Source organism: Salvelinus namaycush, chromosome 27, assembly GCF_016432855.1.
Source record: "Salvelinus namaycush isolate Seneca chromosome 27, SaNama_1.0, whole genome shotgun sequence".
In the NCBI taxonomy this organism is placed as follows: Eukaryota; Metazoa; Chordata; class Actinopteri; order Salmoniformes; family Salmonidae; genus Salvelinus; species Salvelinus namaycush.
Genome location: NC_052333.1, coordinates 38,109,019 through 38,136,669, shown reverse-complemented (window position 1 = coordinate 38,136,669; position 27,651 = coordinate 38,109,019). Strand labels below are relative to the sequence as shown.

The window sequence follows — 27,651 nt, the reverse complement described above, 5'->3', positions numbered from 1 at the left end:
TTTTGTCTAAAGTAATGGTTAGCAAAATTAGGTAAATTGAGAAAGCACACTTTACTTAACCTCAATGTCAACTTCTTTTTACATGGCATTGTACTGTAGATTTTAGCAATCACTCGGACTATGCCTTATGAAATGATTGAGGATTCATCAATAATGACCTTGAGCCTGTCCCAATTTCTCTAATAACTAGTTAGGGCCCCAAGTTTTTCCTGACCATGTGACTTGACCAGAAAAAACTCCAGGCCTTGTAACTTACTGTACATGTACAGTATATAAAACTCAGGGAGTTACTGAGAAACAAATGAGAAATCCCCAAATGGCAGTAGTGAACTTGTCCTTGCAGGTTACTACCGCCAGAAGGCCACAGTGCGAATAAGTGTAACCAGGATCGGAGTAGCACTCACTTGCAGAACTTAAAGAGGATCTTCTCGAAAACCAGGACAGGCCCCGTGCTGCCCAGGATAGTGAGGGGCTGCCCCGCAAACAGAGAGAAAGCCACTCCTGTGAGGGACGCCCCAAACAGAGACTCTATGGCACTCTGTAGCAAGAGAAGGAAAAGAGGGAGGGAAAAGGGGAGGATGACGAAGAGGTAAATACATAGAGGAACCAGAGAGACTGGGAGACTAAGGGGAAAAGAGGCAAAGCGGACAGAACACCCCACATAACATAATACATATGTTTAAACTGACATTCCAGCTCAGACCGCCTAGCATCAGACTGCCTAGATAAACTTCTCTGCTTTTTCCATCACGTCGGCCTGTCAATTGTAATATCCCTCGGCCACTCGTCATCTGGTCAGTTTATTCAGACACATCACACACCCCGGCGCTCTGACGCTCGCTATGCCAACAGTCTCCCTCCTAATAAAGACATCTAGGGTCACTGTAGGGTGTGTGTGTGTAAGTCATTGTCAGGATCAAAGCACAGAGACAGTATATAGAGTAGCTCACAGTGAGGAAGAGGGACACCATCTAAGCACCTACTATTTGCTTATAGTGATATGCATCCTATATGCTTTTAGTGATAAACAAATAGGGTAAGACCTTGTCGTAAACCTGTTTCACCAGGCAGGTGGCAGATACAGTTGAAGTCGGAAGTTTACATACACTTAGGTTGGAGTCATTAAAACTTGTTTTTCAACCACTCCACAAATGTATCACTAACAAACTATAGTTTTGTCAAGTCTGTTAGGACATCTACTTTGTGCATGACACAAGACATTTTTCCAACAATTGTTTACAGACAGATTATTTCACTGTATCACAATTCCAGTGGGTCAGAAGTTTACATACACTAAGTTGACTGTGCCTTTAAACAGCTTGGAAAATTCCAGAAAATTATGTCATGGCTTAAGAAGCTTCTGATTGACTCAAATTATGTCAATTAGCCTATTGGAGGTGTACCTGTGGATATATTTCAAGACCTACCTTCAAACTCAGTGCCTCTTTGCTTGACATCATGGGAAAATCAAAAGAAATCAGCCAAGACCTCAGAAAACAAATTGTAGACCTCCACAAGTCTGGTTCATCCTTGGGAGCAATTTCCAAACGCCTGAAGGTACCACGTTCATCTGTACAAACAATAGTACGCAAGTTAAACACCATGGGACCACGCAGCTGTCATACCGCTCAGGAAGGTGACGTGTTCTGTCTCCTAGAGATGAACGTACTATGGTGCAAATCAATCCCAGAACAACAGCAAAGGACCTTATGAAGATGCTGGAGGAAACAGGTACAAAAGTATCTATCCACAGTAAAACGAGTCCGATATCGACATAACCTGAATGGCCACTCAGCAAGGAAGAAGCCACTGCTCCAAAACCGTCATAAAAAAGCCAGACTACAGTTTGCAACTGCACATGGGGACAAAGATCGTACTTTTTGGAGAAATGTCCTCTGGTCTGATGAAACAAAAATAGAACTGTTTGGCCATAATGACCATAGTTATGTTTTGAGGAAAAAGGGGGAGGCTTGCAAGCCGAGGAACACCATCCCAACCGTGAAGCACGGGGGTGGCAGCATCATGTTGTGGTGGTGCTTTGCTGCAGGAGGGACTGATGCACTTCACAAAATAGATGGCATCATGAGGCAGGAAAATGATGTGGATATATTGAAGCAACATCTCAAGACATCAGTCAGGAAGTTAAAGCTTGGTCGCAAATGGGTCTTCCAAATGGACAATGACCCCAAGCATACTTCCAAAGTTGTGGCAAAATGGCTTAAGGACAACAAAGTCAAGGTATTGGAGTGGCCATCACAAAGCCCTGACCTCCATCCTATAGACATTTTTTGGGCAGAACTGAAAAAGTGTGTGCGAGCAAGGAGGGCTACAAACCTGACTCAGTCATACCAGCTTTGTCAGGAGGAATGGGCCAAAATTCACCCAACTTATTGAGGGAAGCTTGTGGAAGGCTACCCAAAACGTTTGACCCAAGTTAAACAATTTAAAGGCAATACTACCAAATACTCATTGAGTGTATGTAAACTTCTGACCCACTGGGAATGTGATGAAAGAAATAAAAGCTGAAATAAATAATTCTCTCTACTATTATTCTGACATTTCACATTCTTAAAATAAAGTGGTGTTCCTAACTGACCTAAGACAGGGAATTTTTACTAGGATTAAATGTCAGGAATTGTGAAAAACTGAGTTTAAATGTATTTGGCTAAGGTGTATGTAAACTTCCGACTTCAACTGTATTAGGTGATATATCACAGATAGAAGACAAACAGATGTAATCGGAGTTGCATTCATTGATACTCATGTACAAGGAACCACTCACTATGTTGCCCTTTGTGGCCTCGCCCAGCAGCCCTCCGAAGGTGATGACAGGGGACATGCAGGCGCAGTAGAGAAACAGGATGGAGGCCAGACACTGCAGGTTCAACGAGTCCCGGATGTCGCTCCAGTAGAACGGGGCCTTCCGCTTTATATCCATCACCAGGCCTCCAAAGATCCTAGAGGAAGGGAAAAACCACAACACATTGCAGCAGGCTAACTGAAGTAGCAGCATTATACTAATGCGGTAGAGTACACCAGATAACATCTTGTACTTCTGGATTTGGTTTTTATACCATATAGGGGACCATAACACATTTGTCGACTCTTTTGGACCTCAACGCCTTCCTCTTGCAGGAACTGCTGACACTCCAGCCACATGAGGTCTAGCATTGTCTTGCATTAGGAGGAACCCAGGGCCAACTGCACCAGCATATGGTCTCACAAGGGGTCTGAGGATCTCATCTCGGTACCTAATGGCAGTCAGGCTACCTCTGGCGAGCACATGGAGGGCTGTGCGGCCCCCCAAAGAAATGCCACCCAACACCATGACTGACCCACCGCCAAACCGGTCATGCTGGAGGATGTTGCAGGCAGCAGAACGTTCTCCACGGCATCTCCAGACTCTGTCACGTGCTCAGTGTGAACCTGCTTTCATCTGTGAAGAGCACAGGGCGCCAGTGGCGAATTTGCCAATCTTGGTGTTCTCTAGTAAATGCCAAACGTCCTGCACGGTGTTGGGCTGTAAGCACAACCCCCACCTGTGGACGTCGGGCCCTCATACCACCCTCATGGAGTCTGTTTCTGACCGTTTGAGCAGACACATGCACATTTGTGGCCTGCTGGAGGTCATTTTGCAGGGCTCTGGCAGTGCTCCTCCTGCTCCTCCTTGCACAAAGGCGGAGGTAGCGGTCCTGCTGCTGGGTTGGTGCCCTCCTACGGCCTCCTCCACGTCTCCTGATGTACTGGCCTGTCTCCTGGTAGCGCCTCCATGCTCTGGACACTACGCTGACAGACACAGCAAACCTTCTTGCCACAGCTCGCATTGATGTGCCATCCTGGATGAGCTGCACTACCTGAACCACTTGTGTGGGTTGTAGACTCCGTCTCATGCTACCACTAGAGTGAAAGCACCGCCAGCATTCAAAAGTGACCAAAACATCAGCCAGGAAGCATAGGAACTGAGAAGTGGTCTGTGGTCACCACCTGCAGAACCACTCCTTTATTGGGGGTGTCTTGCTAATTGTCTATAATTTCCACCTTTTGTCTATTCCATTTGCACAACAGCATGTGAAATTTATTGTCAATCAGTGTTGCTTCCTAAGTGGACAGTTTGATTTCACAGAAGTATGATTGACTTGGAGTTACATTGTGTTGTTTAAGTGTTTAAGTGCACATAATTTTCCTGCCTCATGGCATAGCAGGATTTCTTATAAGCTGGGTTAGAGTCCCGCTCCTTGAAAGCCGGTAGCTCTGACCTTTAGCTCGGTGCGGATGTTGCCTGTAATCAATGGCTTCTGGTTGGGGTATGTACGTACAGTCACTGTGGGGATGACGTCCTCGATGCACTTATTGATAAAGCCAGTGGCTGATGTGGTGTACTCCTCAATGCCATCAGCAGAATCCCGGAACATATTCCAGTCTGTGATAGCGAAACACTACTGTAGTTTAGCATCTGCTTCATCTGACCCCTTTTTTATAGACCGAGTCACCGGTGCTTCCTGCTTAAATTTTTGCTTGTAAGCAGGAGGATAGAGTTATGGTCAGATTTGCTAAATGGAGGGCGCTGGAGAGCTTTGTACGCGTTCCTGTGTGTGGAGTAAAGGTGGTCTAGAATTTTTTCCCCTCTGGGTGCACATTTAATATGCTGATATAAATTTGGTAAAACTGATTTAAGTTTCCCTGCATTAAAGTCACCGGCCACCAGGAACGCCGCCTCTGGGTGAGCATTTTCCTGTTTGCTTATGGCGGAATACAGCTCATTGAGTGTGGTTTTAGTGCCAACTTCGCTCTGTGGTGGTATGTAGAGCTATGAAAAATACAGATGAAATACAGATGAAACAGATGAAAACTCTAGGTAGAGAGTGTGGTCTACAGCTTATCATGAGATACTCTACCTCAGGTGAGCAAAACTTTGAGACTTTCTTAGATATTGTGCACCAGCTGTTTTACCAGAGGCTGTTGTTCTGTCTTGCAGTAAGAGTGTATGACCCACCAGCTGTATGTTCTTAATGTCGTCGTTCAGCCACGACTCGATGAAACATAAGATATTATTACAGTTTTTAATGTCCTGTTGGTAGGATATGTGATTTCAGTTCGTCCCATTTATTTTCCAGCGATTGAACGTTAGCTAGCAAAATGGAAGGCAAGGGCAGATTAGCCACTTGTCACCTGATCCTCGCAAGGCACCCGGATCTTTTGCCTTGAAATCTTTTGCCTTATCAACTCTCCTCTATGCGGCATTTTCCCCAGACACAGATTAAGCCTAGTCCAGGACTAAAAAACAAACTCAAAATTGAATCTCCATTGAAAATGCTTTTAAATCTAGAATTAAGCTTAATCTGTGCCCCAGGAAACCTCCCCTATGAATTCATATGTCTAACTCACCGTCCGGTTCTCTGCAGCTCGGGCCCAGCTCCGTGGCCTTCATCCTCCTCCAACATCTCCCCAGAGGGTGAGGCCGACCCATTGGGCTGGGAGGGCATCTTCCTCTTCATCTAAAGGTGAGAGAGTCATTATAAGTGTAGCTCAGTTTGTAGAGCATGGAGTTGGCTACGCCAGGGTCGTGGGTTCGATTTCCGCTGGGGCCACCCATACGAAAATGTATGCACGCATGACTAAGTTATTACAGGGCTGACATATCCTCTACTGCCACCAGGAGGCACAGTCATACACATCATCAAAAACATCATGGAAAACTACCATGCAAGCCAGTGTTCTTCAATCCTGGTCCTGGGGCCTACAGGTGGTGCAGTGCAGGCTATATCTCCAACCTAGTATTAACACATCTGATTCAACTAATTATCAAGCCCTTGACTAGTTTAATCAAGTGTGTTAGTGCTAGGCAGAAACAAAAGCCTGCACCCCTTGTGGGTCTCCAGGATCATGATTGAAGAGCACTAAATATGTGACCAATATCTAAAATCAGGCTTAACTTCAGACATATATATATATATATATAAAAAAAAATTGTATGGGTTTGTTCATTTTCTGATTATAGGCAAGCTCATTGTCATCTTAGACCCACACCTGCGATGGGACGTTCTTGGGGGGTTCGATTCGTATCGTGGGGTCCCATTCTCCTGGGGGCAGAACTGTCACCTGGTCCAGAAATTCATCTATCCCAGACAGCAGGTCAGTCCGGTCTTTGGCTTTGTACGCCACATCATGGAATATCTACAGAGACATGCAGGAAAGAGTATAGCTTTTAAATGTTGATCTAATTTACTTAAAATGTATCTAATCTGAATGCCACACTTAGGGATCCCCCTAAAGGGAAAAAGTTACACAGTTATTATATTCAATGCATGTCAGGGGGGATATAATTCATGTTTATGAATGAATGTTACTAATCCTGATAAGAATATAAAAGAATAATTGCACAAACAGCATGTAAAACATCTCCCCTCCTCTCACCTCATCTGTCATCAGTGTGGCCATGGATCTGCCAATCTCATGGTACTGAGGGCCTTTCCCGTGTGGACCCAGTAGCAGGAACAGAAATCTGCAGAGGACACAAACCATTTTCACACATTAGACTCAACTTAAATATATGTAGATGGGCAGATATAGGTGAAGACAATGTATTTTAATTAAATCCCAACATAAGTGAGTATATTTGGTGATAGGACATATGACTCCAAATACAAATGGTTTAGGTTACTGTAGGAGAGTAGGTGCAAGAATAAAACCTAGAACCAGCAGGTTAGACAGAGAAAGAGCAGTGAAAGAGTGGGTGTAGAGATGTAGTGTACCTACCTGGTGGGCACGGGCACCTCCGTGAGCCCTGTGATGAGGACGGCGGGAGACAGGCGTACAAAGGCGATGATGGGCTTCTCCAGGAAGTCCACCTCACCTACCAGCACGTTGGACGCCTCAGCGCCCGGAGGAATCTTCTTCATGAAGTTCATGTCCACCTATAGGAGCCGAATGGGACAGAGAGACTTTAGGGAGTAACAACTATATAAGAGAGTGTCTTGATGATTGAAGGCTTGATGATGAGTTGAATCGAGAGTGTTAGTGTTAGGGAAAGAGGTCTGCGCAGGAAATAATTCTTCATCCCGCTCCCGCCCACTGGTTTTCATACTGCGCCCTCTAGCTCTTGCTGACTTCTTGTCAGACTCCCACCCGCTCCCGCAAGAACTGGCCCCGAACCCGACCACAGTCCCGCAATGTTATTTTAGGTGTATGTGATGTAGCTCGCTTTGCAGCCCTGGTCCTAGCAATTTTGCCACCCTAGGCAAAATCAAAATGCACAAAAATAGGCTAATAGGTTAAAATACAAGAGATTCTCACGTGGCCCATTATATTAGGCTATCGTATTATTGTCCTATATCTTAGATATAAGAAAGATAAGGAAACAAGTTTAATATATATATACAGTGGAGCAAAAAAGTATTTAGTCAGCCACCAATTGTGCAAGTTCTCCCACTTAAAAAGATGAGAGAGGCCTGTAATTTTCATCATAGGTACACTTCAACTATGACAGACAAAATGAGAAAAAAAAATCCAGAAAATCACATTAAAGGATTTTTAATGAATTTATTTGCAAATTATGGTGAAAATAAGTATTTGGTCACCTACAAACAAGCAAGATTTCTGGCTCTCACAGACCTGTAACTTCTTCTTTAAGAGGCTCCTCTGTCCTCCACTCGTTACCTGTATTAATGGCACCTGTTTGAACTTGTTATCAGTATAAAAGACACCTGTCCACAACCTCAAACAGTCACACTCCAAACTCCACTATGGCCAAGACCAAAGAGCTGTCAAAGGACACCAGAAACAAAATTGTAGACCTGCACCAGGCTGGGAAGACTGAATCTGCAATAGGTAAGCAGCTTGGTTTGAAGAAATCAACTGTGGGAGCAATTATTAGGAAATGGAAGACATACAAGACCACTGATAATCTCCCTCGATCTGGGGCTCCACGCAAGATCACACCCCGTGGGGTCAAAATTATCACAAGAACGGTGAGCAAAAATCCCAGAACCACACGGGGGGACCAAGTGAATGACCTGCAGAGAGCTGGGACCAAAGTAACAAAGCCTACCATCAGTAACACACTACGCCGCCAGGGACTCAAATCCTGCAGTGCCAGACGTGTCCCCCTGCTTAAGCCAGTACGTGTCCAGGCCCGTCTGAAGTTTGCTAGAGAGCATTTGGATGATCCAGAAGAAGATTGGGAGAATGTTATATGGTCAGATGAAACCAAAATAGAACCTTTTGGTAAAAACTCAACTCGTCGTGTTTGGAGGACAAAGAATGCTGAGTTGCATCCAAAGAACACCATACCTACTGTGAAGCATGGGGGTGGAAACATCATGCTTTGGGGCTGTTTTTCTGCAAAGGGACCAGGACGACTGATCCGTGTAAAGGAAAGAATGAATGGGGCCATGTATCGTGAGATTTTGAGTGAAAACCTCCTTCCATCAGCAAGGGCATTGAAGATGAAACGTGGCTGGGTCTTTCAGCATGACAATGATCCCAAACACACCGCTCGGGCAACGAAGTAGTGGCTTCGTAAGAAGCATTTCATGGTCCTGGAGTGGCCTAGCCAGTCTCCAGATCTCAACCCCATAGAAAATCTTTGGAGGGAGTTGAAAGTCCGTGTTGCCCAGCAACAGCCCCAAAACATCACTGCTCTAGAGGAGATCTGCATGGAGGAATGGGCCAAAATACCAGCAACAGTGTGTGAAAACCTTGTGAAGACTTACAGAAAACGTTTGACCTCTGTCATTGCCAACAAAGGGTATATAACAAAGTATTGAGATAAACTTTTGTTATTGACCAAATACTTATTTTCCACCATAATTTGCAAATAAATTCATAAAAAATCCTACAATGTGATTTTCTGGATTTTTTTTTCTCATTTTGTCTGTCATAGTTGAAGTGTACCTATGATGAAAATTACAGGCCTCTCTCATCTTTTTAAGTGGGAGAACTTGCACAATTGGTGGCTGACTAAATACTTTTTTGCCCCATATATATATATATTTTTTTACATGTATTTAACCCCTTATTTTTGGCACTAACAGTCTCCATATACTTCCATACATTTTTTCAACTGGTACCAGGGGACCTTCAGACGAGTCTTGTGAAGCCTTGTGAGACCTAGAGCAAAACAACATGCACGTGTTCATGAGAGTCTCACCTTTCCACAAAGGGGTCATATTAGCGAGTAGGCCAAACTGTTCGGATGCTACAGACAGAAGTTGGCAGAACGGCTGAACTGACTTCAAATGAGTCCCAAGACGCTTGTGGGGATCGTAGAACAAACACCGCTCTAGCTCTGCCACCTTTCACCGCAGATGCGGAAGTGCGACATCGGCGGATTGAGATTCATCCAATGCAAAACAAATCTCTAGCTTAAACTGACAGATTTTTAATGGGGATTTTTTGTATTATGCTAACTAGAGTTCCGCGGGGGGCGCGGACATCGACTCTAGGGGTTTTTAATACAATAGATAACACATACAAAACAGAAAGACAACTGTTCTAAATATGTGGGGATATACCATACAATATTTTCAGCCCAAAGTTTCTGACCCCCACGCCTATAGCATGAAAAATGCCAACCACACTGCAATGATGTCTGTCGGGACCCGCGGTATGCCCATGGGAATGCAGCTTTATATTGGAAAACACTGGTTTGTTGTATCATTATACAGTATCTACCTGGAGTATCTACCCCCCATGTCTATTTCTATGGGCACAAGCACTGTTCACAACCCTCTTGCTGGTGGAGATAACATTTTGTAGGTTTAAATCTTATTTCCTGCAATTCAACACATTTTCTCATGGGGTGCAGAGAAGATTTAGCAGTTTTAAAGCTATTTTTTGCAATTCTATACATTTTGCCATGTTTCATGTGTATTCATGTGATATTTGAGTGACTCGAACATGGGCTAAAAAAAACGAGCTAAAAAAAAAGTTAGCTGACATGGGCTAGTTGATCTGGACATTTCTGACAAGTTATAAAAAGCCCTCTGAGGTATGCAATGACTGACATGGCAAGAGGAATACTGATGATGCATTACCCAATTTCCAAATTTCAAGACTAAGTTGAACACCGCACTGAGTTCCCCTAGGGGGCGCACCCAAAAGTTTGGGAACCACTGGCGTAGAGGGAGAATATAATGGCAGTACAGAGCAATGGAGTTCCTTTCGTCACAAGGTCGTTTGCTTGAACTATTTAAGAGAGCTGGGAAACCTTGCCCACTGAGATGGGTCATATCTGCATCTCTCTCTTTTCAAAAACACACACACTATGTCTCCCTCTCTTGATTAGACTCCCCCAGTAAGAGGTTGCTTCTTGGCATACACATGAAAGCTGGTTTGAAGCTGATGACTCCTCATGGCCGCCAGCCTACTTATTACATGGATGAAAGAGTCGTAAGGTGATATAATGAGGGAGAGCTCACTGAACCAAACCCAGTTATTGAATTAAAACACCGCACAGTTAACTTTGAGACTGGTTCTTGGTTCTACAAGGCAGGTGATGTTTATTATGCCCAGAGAGTAAGGGCTGTGGATTGATGATGGTTGTCTTGGTCCTCTGGATGAATGTGGCTGATGATCAAATCAAATTTTATTGGTCACATACACATATTTAGCAGATGTTTTTGCGGGTGTAGCGAAACACTTGTGATGTAGCGAAATGCTTGTTGCAAAGTTTCTTAGGAGCTAGAAGCAGAACTGCCATCTGTTTCTTTGCCCAGGAGCAGGGGTTACCTTGCTGAAGTCCACACTGCTCTTATCTTTACTGACCCCAGCTTTGGAGGGCCTCCTGTCTCCAGCCTTGCTGCTGCTATCCAGGTTACTGGGGACAGAGTGCGTGGATATCAGTGGCCCTGAAACGACAAACAGACAGGGGAGTGGCAGAAGAGTGTTAGCAATGTCAGCTCTGGAGCACCGAGGCACCTGCTGCTCAATGCATTCTCGTGGATACTGAGATTAGAATGCCTACTTTTGCTAATATTGTGTTTTTCATATATCACTCATATGCAGACAATTTGCAAAGCATCAAAACACAATACCGGTTCTCATATTTAAAATTTGAGAAGCCTTAATCTATACAAAAATGATGTAGCCATACTCTGATCAATTAATTAGAATTATTTTCTATAGGTTCTATTGTATAGGCCCAGACTACCAATGCATACTGCTAAATAGTATTTGATACAGAGTTCAATTTATACGATCTCAAAAGACCTTAATTAATTGACAACATAATGAAACTTCATTATGGCCTGCAGTGATAAGGGTTCAAGAAATTGCACCTAAACTTCAATGCGCCCTATAGCCATGTGAGGTGAGCCGTACACAGGAAACGCCAGCACTTCAGCGAGGGAGACGTGCATTGAGGAAAGAACCACAGAAATGAATGAACTGTAACATAGCGACACCACACACTCCACTCCCTCGGTCTCAGTCACCTAGAACGTAGAGGAATGTTCAAATGAATATGAATGGGTGACAGTTTCCTCCTTGTGGTCATCCTTGACCTGTGACCTATTCTAACTCGGCCGTGCGGGTAATGAGGCAGCCATGTTGGGACGAACAGAAGCGCTATTGCTCACATTCCCTACAAAGCCCCTGGGAGTGACAGGGATTAGTGGAGATTGCATCCGGAAGCTTAAACCCGGAATGTGCGCTCCATGCTAGACATGTACAGTAAACGAGTTTGACTAATCAAATCACATCATTCCAAAACCAGGGGCACACTGAGGACAAACACTACCGACTCTGATCATTTGTCTTCATCTGCATACCAAGAGCTGACACTACATGTTAAGTGTGGTACTGTGACATGAGTGCTGCCGTGGCATTAGACAGTTCTTACTAAAGAATCCGGCAGTCAAAAGGTGAGCAGGTCTACTGTATATATAGTTGCAGCCAAATATATTGACACCCTTGCACTTTTCTTAAATAATGTTTACAAAAATACAATTTGTTCCGCAATGTTGAAAATCCAACAAAAGGTGTGGAGACCAAATGTTGTTTTCAATTTCAACTTATTTTATATGAAATAGGGAATTATTTAAGAAAAGTGCAAGGCTGCCAATATATTTAGTCCGCAACTGTATATAAGCCTTGGTAGGAAGACTGATGATGCTCTGACTCCCCTGATGCAGATACAGTGTCGATTGCAGTTATAACTCTCAGGGTCAATTATGTTGTTAGCGGACACTAACGGTGAAGAATAGCCTAAAGTGACCCCAGGGCCTGATCAGGAATGAGCAGCTGCATTCATCGTGTGTGGGATGCAATGAAGGCATTTGACGCTTTATTGAATCTACAATAACTCTCTATAGCCTGCCATTAGGGAGAGGTGGTTTACCAAGCAATTTTGTCGGTGAGATAGCTGGTTTGGGTGTTATAAGGTTTAGCCTAATAGTTCCTACAAATCATCCTACACTTCCTGTCTACGCAAGCATGGGATTCAAACTCAAATGAACGATACTCAGAACGAGGTGAAGTAAGTGTCTAGTACTTGGTATCTTCGCAACTGTTGTCAAACATGGGATTCAAACTTCACTCGAGCGATACTCACAACATGGTCAAGTACAGTGTATAGTTTCTTGGCAAACGTTGTCTCCTAGACAGAAGTAATGGAAGATTACAGAACCACACTAGTACCTATAATAAGACGACCAGTTGCCCACCTTAAATCATGTTTCCCTCCAAACTAGAAGTCTCTAGTTCTCATGACCCAACCTTCCAGGTTCAGCTCTCTTCTACACACACTGCTATAAATACAGGGGCTAAATACTATCCAGGTCCGGGAAGAACAAAAAGTCACTGTGGATGTCACTGGGACTGAGAGAGTTACGTGCCAACGTTAAAACCCTCCCACCCCAACCCCTCTCTATGGTTTTATATTTAGCATGCTGTTTGCACACGTACTGTAGGAGTCCCTTGCTAGACTCTTTATGGGGATAACGTCTGAGACGTGTGTGTTTATACTCAGGAATTATGGAGAAGACGCCAAACGATGCTGCTCTGGAAAAATACAAGATATTTGAAGTTGTTTAAGTCTGTCCTGGTTGTACAGTATATTCACAATGGGACAGTCATGGAGAGAAGTGACAGTAACTGGAAAAATAACCCAGAATATGAGACCTGTCGACTCATCCCTTACACTGACTAGACTAAACAGGCCTCAAGGGCTGGAAAACTTGCAGTCGATTAAACGCCTTCAGGTTTTCATTTTAGGACTGAATGAATAAAAAAAGGTTTGCAATGAAAAAGTGGACAAAGAAATCATCACAGAACCAGAGTGAAAGGTTAACTTTTTTTCTCACTGGTCCAAACATAATTTCTACTGGCCCGAACATGGTGTAGTTAAAATGCATTGGGGTCATACAGGGCCTATAGGTTGGCATGCGTTCTCTCTATGTTTAGCTAGTAATAGGCTACATTTGGTTATTATGGGATGTATTAAAAAGCTATGGAATAGAATCTAGCAATATCCTTATTTAGAATTGCATTGTATTAATTGCATTTACTTTTGTTTCTAAAGTATGTTATTTTGAGAAGATCTAAGAATAGGACGCTTCCCCATTACGACAACTGCCTTTCAAAAGAGAAGATATTAATCTGGCTAAAGTAGGCTAGCCAAGATGAATGCCAGGTGTCTTTTAATCAACACTAGCCAGCATATTGCTAGTACTATATGTTCACTATTGAAGGTTTACTTTTATAAATACATTTTGCTAAAGGAAATGGATTGGTGAGAGCTTCTTTTTATTCTGGACAGCTCACGTGTGAACGCATCAGCTTACAGTATGTACTGCTCGAGAAGTTGACGCGCGAGGAGCGTGGTTGAATGAATGGCCAATCATATTGCTCAAATATAAAAATAGCATGACTTTTCCACGTGTAGTCTTCAAATGGTTTTCAAGACAGCGACAGAGCAGATAATCTTGGTTAACCCCAAATTAAAGTTTCATGTAGTAAGCTGCTCGATTCTGGGTCCATACGTGTTGAGAGAAGAGATGAAGAGATGCTAGAACGAAGAGCGGAACCAGAACGAGGAGCAGAACCCTCTCTCTTTGCAAGTTATGGGGCCGAAGATCCCCTCCCATTCCCGAAATTCGAAAGATGCTTACACCTGCGAAATCGTGATATGTCCAAATAACCAGCTACGAAAAAACAAACACCAGAACTACTGCTGCTCTCTATCCCACGCATCCCATTCCTTCCCAAGAGATTCTACGGTACCAGCAGGTAAATGTCAAACTGGAATGACAAAATGCACAGAGAAGTTACTGGCCCAACACACATTTTTACTGGCCCCGGGACAGCGGGCCATCGTCAATGTCGGACACTGCAGAACTATGGTATGGTAAATGATAAAACACAATTACCATTCTCGAAAAGAGCCATGCACACACACTGAGCAAAGAGAAGTGGAGGGACCAAGCCAAGCAAGGTGAGGGTAGTGTGGAAGGGCTGGATGAAGAAAGGTGGAGATAGAGAGAAAGGAAAGTGAACAATAAATAGTCTAGGAATGGAGCGAGATATGAGAGAAACGGAGAGTGCAGAAAGATGTTTTGATAGAGAAACAGAGGTATGCAAGAATGGAATGAGGTAGAGAAAAACCGAGTGAGGTGGAGAGAGAGAGAGCTGTGTGAGGTCTTGTTGAGTCAATAGAGGGGTATAAAAAGTGAACATTGCTGGTGGTTGATAATAGATTTATGGTAGGGTAGAGAAGGAGGGCACAGCCAGCATGCTGGTGCTAGTGTTCTCTGTTCAAGCCGTGACTCACACTGGCAGGCTACACAGATATTTGCCTTCTAAGGGCAGCTGCTGGAGCCCTCTAGTGTGCAGCGACGGTTGCTGAGCGGAATACGCCTCCTCATCCTTCGTAATGGCGGTGGGTGGCGACTCGTCGTCCTCAGGCGGTGACACCACCACCTCCGGGATGACCTGGCGGACCGGGGCGGGGCCAGAAGCGCGGGGAGGGTTTGGGGAGCGGCGGGGAGTAGGGGGCGTGTTCTGGGGGGTGGTGAGGGGCGAAGGTCCGGTGGAGGGCCCCCCGGCGGAGGTGGAGTTTGGCAGGAGGAGGTTGAGGAGGATAGAGATCCGGGACTCTCGCCTCTGGGACAGGTTGGAGACGGAGGCCCCCGGCTTCAGGGAGTGGCGGGAGGCGGAGAGGCCCTCCCCTGGAGTTGCGGGAAGACACAACAACAAAGGGAGAGGAGGGAGAGAAGAAAGGAAGGAAAAAGAATAAGGAGGGTAAAAGGAGAAACATATGAGGGAGGATTTCATCAGAGAGGTGGTTTTAGGGGTGCATTATCTGGGGGCAGAAGGAAGGTGGGGGGAGCTTGGGAGGAGAGTGGTTAGAGAGACAGAGGTATCGAGAGGTTCTTGCAGGGGAAAGGTGAGAGAGGTGAGGTGTCCACACAGAACAATAAGCTTGTCCACTCACCAATCACACAGTGACATATATTGTACTAAAGGAGAGCATTTTGGGTAGAGAGATGCTTGCAGGCAAGAGAAGAGGTGCACATACAAACACAGAACCACAAATAAACAAGTCATATTTCATATCGGTCCACTTGTTTGGTATACATACAGTGCAAGCAAGCTATGCAATATATGACATGTCACACATATTTTATACCCAGGCAACATTGCATTTAATGCATTGAATAAAACAAAATGTGACAGTAGGACAGAGACCAGAGAGCATTGGAACTGTAGCACGAGCTAATTATTTAATTCACATAAACAGTCACACACACGATCATCTGAGTACACACCACAACCTGAGGTCATGCTCAATAAACAAAACCTATCGAACTGCAAGAAGAGCATTACCCCAACCATTCCAACATGGAGTAGAAGCCATGGTTAATTCTCAGAAGCAAAACCCTGAGACAGGCCAGCCACACATGCTCGCACCATCCGCACCCAGATTTCTCTTTCACAGTGGGGCGTAGTAGTTGTCTCTATGAGGCTTATGTCCTCATTGTAGCATCTACTCACATCACTAGTTTGACATTTGGTCTTGTGTGGCTCAGTTGGTAAGACCACGGCGCTAGCAACGCCAGTGTCGTGGGTTGGAATCCCGCTGGGGCCACACATACTAAAATGTATGCACTCACTGTACTGTCAGTCACTTAATAAAAGCGTCTGCTAAATGGCAAACATCACATACATGATTGTTGTGGTCATATGTACGAGATGCTGTCAGCTTTCCTTTTTTGGAATTACCAAGGATTACAAAGATTATTTCAACGCCCTTCGAGGATGAGGAAAAAGAAATGGAGTGTGCGCGGCGCAGGGGATCTCACCATTTCTCTCAAGCAAGAACGGGTCTGAATGTTTCTTGCCTATGTCTGCGATTGATCGCACCAGCGGTATGCGGTTGCTGAGCTTCCTCTCGTTCTGGTGGTGGTGTCTCTTCAACATGGCCTCACGCACCTTCTGACGCAGCTCCTCCTTCAGCTGGCCAGACGCCACCATGCTGTCAATCAACATGTCTGGACACACACAGAAACGGGCGCATTGTATTGCCTTGTATTGTTGTTAACTTGGAGGTTTACACCATTGGCACACACACACGCACTTGCAAATGAGCTTGCATACACACACATACAGAGAGATCAATTCAATTTCACCTTATTCAACCAACTTTTTATCATTGTTTATCATTGTTTACCTCTGGTGCACACACAAATCTAGCTAATCCTATAGCATGCAAATGTGTACACACAAACGTCTTCTGTACCTGCAATCTCCTCGATACAGGTGGCCCTCATGTCCAGCATGACGGTGCCGTTGAGGATGCAGCTCCTCAGCTCAAACAGGCTGTGTAGAGACAGGGTGGCCACGTAGGGCTTGCTCCAACGCTCCCCTCCATCTTCCACGTCCTCCTCAAACTTCAACCACCTACACAACACAACACACACCAATATGGCTTCGATACTCATACTTCCATTTCCCAAACGCTGTCTAAGAACAACTTGAGCAGAAGACAGACATTTTGCCTTGCCTGGAGGTGTTCACTTTTGAGAGGTAATGGAAAACCTTTTATTCAGTTGTTTAGGCTTTTAACTCGTTTTTTAAGATCGGTAAATTGCTGTGTATTTATGTCTGAGCCCGTGAGCGTAGGCTGACAATGTCTGGGATGGTGATGGTGCCATGGCTATGGAGGATGACTAAGATAGACTCACAGTCAGACCTGTAGGCAGTAGAGCTCTGTCAATCTTACCCATTAATCACACATTCACATACAAGACACGTAACCATTCCCCAACAGTCTAGCAGCAGTACAGTTTTAGTTTTTAAAAAGTTAGTTTCCCTGAATCTTTTACCACATTCTAGGAGACTACTTCAAAATTTGTCATCAACGTTTCAGGGAAAACCTACGGCACCAATAAAGTGCTGTTGAATCTAGACCTGAATGAACAAAGAATGGCATAATAACATGGCCTCTCTAAAGCCACATGGACCCTGGAGTATGGAGTCTGGAACCTGGGCTGGGCTGTGACCTACCTGGCGGTCTCCTTCCACTCAGTGGCGCTCCCGTCCCTGAAAGACAGCTCGTCCAACTCGGTGAACAGGTCATGGGGGACGTGCTCCACATCATCATCCTCGGTACCCAGGATGAACTGCACCCGCTGGGAGGGTGTGTCTAGATGGATGGGGGAGGCAGGGAGAGATGACAGGAGATATAGAGATGAGGAGAGTGTGGGAAGAACGGGAGACAAAGCTTAGCTTCTGAATGGAGTGCTGTGAATTCCTCTGCATTACAAAGAGTGGAATAATTAAATGTGGTGTGGTGGGAGTAGAAAAAGGTAAATGTGAAAGAACAGAGCCAGAACTCAAGTCTGAGTGAATCAGCAAAACAATAACGTCAGAATTGCTCCCTTGTTTCTGGTTTCACCAGCTGGATTCAGCAACTGATATTTTTGAATTCGGTTGTCATATTGACAGGTTTGCTTGCAACAAACTACTTATGACACAAGGTGAGACCCAGATGCAGACACAGGAGGCAGATGGTTGTCTTACAATATGTATGAATCCAATAGGGGAAGGCAAGAGAATGGTCGTGGACAGGCAAAAGGGTCAAAACCAGACCAAAAGGTACCGAAGGGCAGGCAGAATCAAGGTCAGGGCAGGCAGGCGGGAAAGTAGTCCAGAGTCAGGCAGGGGTCAAAACAGGTAGGACGATCAGAAAGAGAATAGCAAAAGGAGTACAGGAAAAACACACTGGTTGACTTGACTAACATACAAGACAAACTGGCACAGAAAAACAGGAAACACAGGGATAAATACACTGGGGAAAATAAGCGACACCTGGAAGGGGGTGGAGACAATCACAAGAACAAGTGAAACAGATCAGGGCGTGACGCTTCTAGCCTAGTGTTTGATATGCAATCCGGTTTCCTCGTATTTAATAGTGTTGAACGCAAACTTTTCTAGCAATAACAGGTGAAAATGGGGCATAATCAAACATTTGGATGTATTCAAATGACTGAGGAAGCGGCGCAGGTACAGAGGACAAAGAGCCGGACGCCTGGTCAGGACCCGAAAAAGGCGAGTGGGAAAGCTGGCGTTACTGTCAATACTACTCGCCAATGTGCAATCATTAGACAATAAACTAGACGAGGTACGATCACAAATATCCTACCAATGGGACATCAAAAACTGTAATATCCTATGTTTCACGGAATCGTGCTAAATGACGACATGGATATTCAGCTAGCGGGATACACGCTGCACCGGCAAGATAGAACAGCACACTCCGGTAAGACGAGGGGGGCGGTCTGTGCATATTTGTAAACAACAGCTGGTGCACGAAATCTAAGGAAGTCTCTAGATTTTGCTTGCCTGAAGTAGAGTATATTGTGATAAATTGCAGGCCACACTATTGCCTAGAGTTTTCAGCTATACTTTCGTGGCTGTTTATTTACCACCACAGACAGATGCTGGCACTAAGACCGCACTCAGTCAGCTGTATAAGGAAATAAGCAAACAGGAAACCACTCACCCAGAGGCGGCGCTCATAGTGGCCGGAGACTTTAATGCAGGGAAACTTATAAATCAGTTCTACCAAATTTCCATCAACATGTTAAATGTGCAACCAGAGGGAAAACAATTCTAGATCACCTGTACTCCACACACAGAGACGCGTACAAAGCTCTCCCTCGCCCTCCATTTGGTAAATCCGACCACAACTCTACCCTCCTGAATCCTGCTTACAAGCAAAAATTTAAGCAGGAAGCACCAGTGACTCGGTCTATAAAAAAGTGGTCAGATGAAGCAGATGCTAATATACAGGACTGTTTTGCTATCACAGACTGGAACATGTTCCAGGATTCTTCCGAAGGCATTGAGTACACCACATCAGTCACTGGCTTTATCAATAAGTGCATCGAGGACGTCGTCCCCACAGTGACTGTACGTACATACCCCAACCAGAAGCCATGGATTACAGGCAACATTCGCTCTGAGCTAAAGGGTAGATCTGCCGCTTTCAAGGTGCGGGACTAGCAAGAAATCCTGATATGCCATGCGACCAACCATCAAACAGACAAAGCGTCAATACAGGGCTAAGATTGAATCATACTACACCGGCTCCGACGCTCGTCTTATGTGGCAGGGCATGCAAACTATTACAGACTACAAAGGGAAGCACAGCCGCGAGCTGCCCAGCGACACGAGCCTACCAGACGAGCTAAATCACTTCTATGCTCGCTTCGAGGCAAGCAACACTGAGGCATGCATGAGATCATCTGCTGTTCCAGGCGACTGTGTGATCATGCTCTCCGTAGCCGACGTGAGTAAGACCTTTAAACAGGTCAACATACACAAGGCTGCGAGGCCAGACGGATTACCAGGACGTGTGCTCCGGGCATGTGCTGACCAACTGGCAGGTGTCTTCACTGACATTTTCAACATGTCCCTGATTGAGTCTGTAATACCAACATGCTTCAAGCAGACCACCATAGTGCCTGTGCCCAAGAACACAAAGGCAACCTGCCTAAATGACTACTGACCCGTAGCACTCACGTCTGTAGCCATGAAGTGCTTTGAAAGGTTGGTAATGGCTCACATCAACACCATTATCCCAGAAACCCTCGACCCACTCCAATTTGCATACCGCCCCAACAGATCCAAAGATTATGCAATCTCTATTGCACTCCACACTGCCCTTTCCCACCTGGACAAAATGAACACTTACGTGAGAATGCTATTCATTGACTACAGCTCAGCGTTCAACACCATAGTACCCTCAAAGCTCATCACTAAGCTAAGGATCCTTGGACTAAACACCTCCCCCTGCAACTGGATCCTGGACTTCCTGACGGGCCGCCCCCAGGTGGTGAGGGTAGGTAGCAACACATCTGCCACGCTGATCCTCAACACTGGAGCTCCCCAGGGGTGCGTGCCCAGTCCCCTCCTGTACTCCCTGTTCACCCACGACTGCATGGCAATCACAACTCCAACACCTTCATTAAGTTTGCAGACGACACAACAGTGGTAGGCCTGATCACCGAGACAGCCTATAGGGAGGAAGTCAGAGACCTGGCCGGGTGGTGCAAGAATAACAACCTATCCCTCAACGTAACCAAGACAAAGGAGATTATTGTGGACTAGAGGAAAAGGAGGACCGAGCACGCCCCCATTCTCATCGACGGGGCTGTAGTGGAGCAGGTTGAGAGCTTCAATTTCCTTGGTGTCCACATCAACAACAAACTAGAATGGTCCAAACACACCAAGACGGTCGTGAAGATTGCACGACAAAGCCTATTCCCCCGCAGAAAACTAAAAATATTTGGCATGGGTCCTGAGATCCTCAAAAGGTTATATTGCTGCAACATCGAGAGCATCCTGACTGGTTGCATCACTGCCTGGTACGGCAACTGCTCGGCCTCTGACCGCAAGGCACTACAGAGGGTAGTGCGTACGGCCCAGTACATCACTGGGGCTAAGCTGCCTGCCATCCAGGACCTCTACACCAGGCAGTGTCAGAGGAATGCCCTAAAAATTGTCAAAGACCCCGACATAAGACTCCTGAACAGGTAATCAAATGGCTACCCGGACTATTTGCATTGTGTGCCCCCCCTCTTTTACGCTACTGCTACTCTCTGTTCATCATATATGCATAGTCACTTTAACCATATCTACATGTACATACTACCTCAATCAGCCTGACTAACCGGTGTCTGAATGTAGCCTCGCTACTTTTATAGCCTCGCTACTGTATATAGCCTGTCTTTTTTTTACTGTTTTATTTCTTTACCTATCTATTGCTCACCTAATACCTTTTTTGCACTATAGGTTAGAGCCTGTAAGTAAACATTTCACTGTTTCTGCGTTACTATCTTCTTGGGAGGGAATTTGACCTGCACACAGACCATAGAGCCCTGACCTGGATCCAGACCATGTAAGGACAGGAATTCTCGTGTGACCAGGTGGTATCTAGAGCTCCAGCCCTTCAGGTTCTGTGTCCGTCACAAGGCAGGAAAAGAAAACGTCTCTGGAGAGACCTGAAAATAGCTGTGCAGCAATGCTCCCCAAGATTCGAGGATGTAATCACTGCCTAATGTGCTTAAGCAAAGTGCTGAGTAAAGGGTCTGAATACTTGTAAAGGTGATATTTCAGTTTTTTGTTTTTTTATGCATTTGCAAACATTTCTAAAAACCTGTTATTGCTTTGTCATTATGGGGTATTGTGTGTAGATTGATGGGGGGGAATTAAAAAAAAATCTATTTCAGAATAAGGCTGTAACGTAAAAAAAATGTGGAAAAAGTCAAGGGGTCTGAATGCTTTTTCCGAATGCAGTGTACAGTCGTGGCCAAAAGTTTTGAGAATGACACAAATATTCATTTTCACAAAGTCTGCTGCCTCAGTTTGTATGATGGCAATTTGCATATACTCCAGAATGTTATGAAGAGTGATCAGATGAATTGCAATTAATTGCAAAGTCCCTCTTTGCCATGCAAATGAACTGAATCCCCAAAAAACATTTCCACTGCATTTCAGCCCTGCCACAAAAGGACCAGCTGACATCATGTCAGTGATTCTCTCGTTAACACAGGTCTGAGTGTTGACGAGAACAAGGCTGGAGATCACTCTGTCATGCTGATTGAGTTCGAATAACAGACTGGAAGATTCAAAAGGAGGGTGGCGTTTGGAATCATTGTTCTTCCTCTGTCAACCATGTTTACCCGTTAAGGAAACATGTGCCGTCATCATTGCTTTGCACAAAAAGGGCTTCACCGGCAAAGATATTGCTGCCAGTAAGATTGCACCTAAATCAACCATTTATCGGATCATCAAGAACTTCAAGGAGAGCGGTTCAATTGTTGTGAAGAAGGCTTCAGGGCGCCCAAGAAAGTCCAGCAAGCGCCAGGACCATCTCCTAAAGTTGATTCAGCTGCGGGATCGGGGCACCACCAGTACAGAGCTTGCTCAGGAATGGCAGCAGGCAGGTGTGAGTGCATCTGCACGCACAGTGAAGCGAAGACTTTTGGAGGATGGCCTGGTGTCAAGAAGGGCAGCAAAGAAGCAACTTCTCTCCAGGAAAAACATCAGGGATAGACTGATATTCTGCAAAAGGTACAGGGATTGGACTGCTGAAGACTGGGGTAAAGTCATTTTTCCCCTTTCCAATTGTTTGGGGCATCCGAAAAAAAGCTTGTCCGGAGAAGACAAGGTGAGCGCTACCATCAGTCCTGTGTCATGCCAACAGTAAAGCATCCTGAGACCATTCATGTGTGGGGTTGCTTCTCAGCCAAGGGAGTGGGCTCACTCACAATTTTGCCTAAGAACACAGCCATGAATAAAGAATGGTACCAACACATCCTCCGAGAGCAACTTCTCCCAACCATCCAGGAACAGTTTGGTGACGAACAATGCCTTTTCCAGCATGATGGAGCACCTTGCCATAAGGCAAAAGTGATAACTAACATTGATATAACATTGATATTTTGGGTCCATGGCCAGGAAACTCCCCAGACCTTAATCCCATTGAGAACTTGTGGTTAATCCTCAAGAGGTGGGTGGACAAACAAAAACCCACAAATTCTGACAAACTCCAAGCATTGATTATGCAATAATGGGCTGCCATCAGTCAGGATGTGGCCCAGAAGTTAATTGACAGCATGTCAGGGCGGAATGCAAAGGTCTTGAAAAAGAAGGGTCAACACTGCAAATATTGACTCTTTACATCAACTTCATGTAATTGTCAAAAAAAGCCTTTGACACTTATGAAATGCTTGTAATTATACTTCAGTATTGCATAGTAACATCTGACAAAAATATCTAAAGACACTGAAGCAGCAAACTTTGTGGAAATTAATATTTGTGTCATTCTCAATACTTTTGGCCACGACTGTATAAAAATAACACTTCAACTCGGAACGCACAACTCGTCGATCTGGATGGGCTATTGCAGCAGAGGACCACACCGGATTCCACTCCCATCAGCTAAAAAGTGGCTGCAGTGGGCACACGATCACTAACAATGGACAAATAAGTAGTGGAAAAACATTGCCTGGTCCGACGAATGCTGTTGCGTCATGCTGATGGCAGAGTCAGGATTTGGCGTAAACAGCATGAGTCCATGGACCCATACTGCCTGGTCTCAACGGTACAGGCTGGTGGCGGTGGTGTACTAGTGTGGGGAAGGTTTTCCTGGCACACTTTAAGTCCCTTGATACCAAGCAACAAACATTTCCGACACCTTGTATCAGGCTGTTTTGGAGGCAAAGGTGGGTCCGACCCAGTACTAGACGGGTGTACATAATAAACTGGCCGGTGAGTGTATATTGTATTTGTGTTGACTAATTTATTTGCTATTATTTGATTTTGAGGACACTCTGTCTTGTTATTTTGTACATAATTGAGGCCAATACTGGGTGGGGGGGGGGGGGGGGGGGGGGGGGGTTGTGGGATGGGCAGGGTAGGGATCTGTATGCTGCACTCTCATGTAGCATGTTCTGTGTATGTGTTGAGGGGAGCGATGTTCTGTGTGGGAAGGGGGGTAAAAGGGGCATTATCTTAGTTGTCATTTTTTGGGGAGGATGCTTGTGAAAATTAAGAAATGTCAATAAATAAAGTAAATTGTTACAAATCATTTGGGGGCAAAAGCTGAATTTGTGGTGGGAGTTTGCGTTGACACGATTCCAATACATTATGATTATGTCTACCGGTACATTAGCGCGACACTAAAAGCCCTGACTTTTTATCCAAATCCCCATGATAGCCTACTTGTATGTAGGGTAACAACATAGATTTAAGTCTATTTAGCCATATGTTCCACCACACATTTAGTCAATTGCATGAGGAGATGCAAAAAAGGCATCAAGGAAGGTAGAGGTTTGTTGCGTAAAAACAAAGAAACAAAATCGCACATTCTATATATACTCCCAACAATTTAATGGATGAAAATTGTTAACCTATTAAATTGTTGTCAGCAATTTCTGTCAGCCTATAAAGTGTCTGAAGTTTACTATTCCTTTAGTCAGCACCTCTACTAACATTTCTAACAGTCAGCTGATGCTTTTAACTGGACTTTAAGGTAGAAGTTAGTTACCATAAGTGGGGTCCTCCTCCTCGCGGTCCTCCTCCCGCTCCCGCCTCTTGCGGTGGTGTTTGTGGCTTCTGCGGTGGTGCCTGCGTTTGCTCGCCCGGCCCAGCGGCACATGGACCCCGACATAGACCGCCCTGTGGCCTGAGACACACAACACCAAACCAGAGAGAGATTTACAGGTTACCAGGCTCCATTTCCTGTGAATAACCTACTTAGACAGGAAAAAATACCATCACTTTTTTCATATTTGTTTATTTTCCCTGTTTGTTGGATTCTTGCTCTGAAATGCAAATGTCCTAGTTTTCTGTGCCAATAGACGTTTTGGGAGGATGAGACATTCTACTTTGATTTGAGAGATACTCTGGGAGAGCTGATGAAAACAAGACATAAGAGAAGGGGAGAAGGAAAAGATAAGAGAAAGACATGAGTCTAACAGATGGATATACAAAGAAAAAGAGAAGGGCGATAGAGAGGGATATAGTGTTTGAGAGGAATGAAGAGAGACAAAAATACAAGAAACAAAACAGGGGAAAGGAGAGGGATAATGGATAGAGAGAGAGAGAGAGAGAGAGAGAGAGAGAGAGAGAGAGAGAGAGAGAGAGAGAGAGAGAGAGAGAGAGAGAGAGAGAGAGAGAGAGAGAGAGAGAGAGAGAGAGAAAATGGCAAACTACAGAGAGAGAGAGAGAGAGAGAGAGAGAACAGACACAGGCCTGGGGAATACAGTACATGTGGTAATGATGTTATTTGCTAGCTACATTCTCCAGACGTGAGCCGCAATGACACTTGCTTTAAAACCCTCTCCTGTCTCTGCCTCGTTCCCAGGAGAAGGACCACAGAGGATTGGTTTCAATAACAACTGGCTCGCTGCCAGCTCTGTGTCTAAAATAATTATAACTCAAATATCGCCTGCTTCCTGGAAAAACCTTGTATCTCAGTTTTTGTTTATTTAGATTTTCCTACATAAATTGAAAGTAGTCATTCATTTCATGACATACACATTGACCTCTATGTAACGCTTGTCGTGGTTGGAAGAAGAGGAGGACCAATGCGCAGCGTTGTAAGTGTCCATATTGTTTTAATAAGAATAAATGAACACTGAACAAAAACAATAAACCGACAAACGAACACTCCTGTACGGTGAAACAAAAACCAGCACAGAAAATAATCACCCACAAAACACAATGAAAAAACAACATAGAATGCCCACCCCAACTCATGCCCTGACCAAACTAAAATAAAGACATAACAAAGGGACTAAGGTCAGAACGTGACACTCTAATAAAAGGTTACTCATCATACTGTTTTGTATGACCATAGACAGTCTACTGACCATTTAGTAGTCTCTTAGTCAACCATACCATGTACTTTACTGCAAGCTCCAATGAAACATGCAGCCTATTTCTGCCTGGGGAACTAGGCAGGTGATTGCTAGGCGTTCTCAGTACCCATTAGAGATAATCACAGGTCGTGTTTGAAATCCCCTGGAATGTACAGCTCAGAGAGAGAATGCTAGCTTTGTTACCTTGACAGGCCAGATAATCAGAGGCCAGATTTGCGGCTAATCAAAGTGATAGGCAGAGAATGTTTGGGTTATAAGGAGACACCACTGTGTCAGACACCACCGTGTCATATGCACAGTACTTTCATGTGATACGACTACAATATCACAGCTGATACTATCCCAGCAGGCAAAACTGTTTGAAATTATGTCATACCCAGTATCTGGTTGCAATGACATCATTTCATCCAGTTTTGCCCACCGGGATAGCATATCATACCATTGGAAGTCCTTTTGAAATTTAAACCAAAGCTTGACGCTAATTTGGGATTATTTTTTTATATAGCCGGATATTCCAACCAGCAACACAGAGTATCCAGCTGGACTTGAATAAAGGTGTACACGACAGTTAAGCTCAATTACATTTGCCATATGTCAGTGGGCTCATGTTTGTCTGGCTAATGAACATACCCTTCTGGAAAGCTGCAGGTGAGGAGAGCCAGGCTGGGGCTGGCTTTAATCTGCCAAGGCCCCCTGAGAAACAAAACCAGCAACACCTGTTCTTTCTATTCACAGCACGTATCTAGGCCTATAATGTGGACAGGAATCATCCACACAGAGACAGAAAAACAGGCATCTAGACACAACAGTAATAAAGGCAGGTACACAAACTGGTACATTCACAGAGGCTGACTGGAACCAGGGTTGAGTTCAAATCCATTTCAATTCAATGCAATTGACTGAATTTAGCCAATTCAACTGGCACACCATTTCTCAAACACATTGCACACAGAAATTAACACACATGCATAGACATACACAAAGGTACAGTAAGTTGGTAGGGCTGTATGGACCAGGGAAGAAGTCTAGACGAGACTTACTCTCCAGGTCTTCCGTCTCATAGTTGGTGTTGGTGGTGGAGCTGGTCTTCCCGAGGTCAATGATGGCCTCCTCGTCCAGACCCTAAAAGAGATGGAAAGAAATGTTAGGCCTTAAATGGACCAATAAACTGACAGTTGAAACCGCGACTGAGCCAGAGGCGTATAAAAACGACTTTATAAGACCACCAGACTGGTATCACAGCACCTCCAGCCATTAGTATAGGTACCACCGAAATTACCAACAAGATGGATATTTGTCTGATATTCAAAGAACAACAGGAACAACAGCTTTTGATGCCTTTGCAGAGAACAAGCTGCTGTGACACAAAGCATTTCAGTGTGTTTGATTTGATTTCAGGATTATCAGTCTATTATTATGTATTGTCTTCGGGATTAGGCCTATTTGACAGTATTCCTTCACCTGGGCTAGGAAATGTTAGCCTGATCCCCCATCCTGACCACTGCACTCTTGTTTTGCTTCATTTAACAGAATCCGTGCAGCAAAACAGAATACCGTACGCTCGTGAGATCAGGATGGTCATACGAGGCTAGAGATTCATATTTTTCCATCCTCTGAAGGAAAGGTAATGGTACTTTATCACAAGCATGTTCCAGGAGATCTTTGTTGTGAGGTACACTAGGGCCCTCCAATCCAAATCTGGACCTCGAAGCCAGTTCTACTGCTTAAAAAAGAAAATCCCCTCTAATCAGGAACTGATTTA

General features: G+C 44.7%; 1 protein-coding gene across 1 annotated transcript in view; it reads right to left on the bottom strand.

Moving 5' to 3' along the window:
- Positions 1-26,999, bottom strand: part of LOC120022408 (electroneutral sodium bicarbonate exchanger 1-like) — a 39,618-nt gene extending 12,619 nt beyond the window's left edge. Inside the window, exons 1-12 of the mRNA XM_038966295.1 lie at positions 26,930-26,999; positions 24,554-24,691; positions 17,503-17,641; positions 16,736-16,896; positions 16,299-16,487; positions 10,729-10,847; positions 6,757-6,914; positions 6,415-6,502; positions 6,028-6,174; positions 5,386-5,495; positions 2,783-2,957; positions 405-538 (exon numbers count right to left, since the gene is read on the bottom strand). Coding sequence (XP_038822223.1) covers positions 405-538; positions 2,783-2,957; positions 5,386-5,495; positions 6,028-6,174; positions 6,415-6,502; positions 6,757-6,914; positions 10,729-10,847; positions 16,299-16,487; positions 16,736-16,775 — 1,160 coding nt within the window. The 5' untranslated portion in view covers positions 16,776-16,896; positions 17,503-17,641; positions 24,554-24,691; positions 26,930-26,999. The remainder of the gene's footprint in view (positions 1-404; positions 539-2,782; positions 2,958-5,385; positions 5,496-6,027; positions 6,175-6,414; positions 6,503-6,756; positions 6,915-10,728; positions 10,848-16,298; positions 16,488-16,735; positions 16,897-17,502; positions 17,642-24,553; positions 24,692-26,929) is intronic.
- Positions 27,000-27,651: the final 652 nt, after the last annotated feature.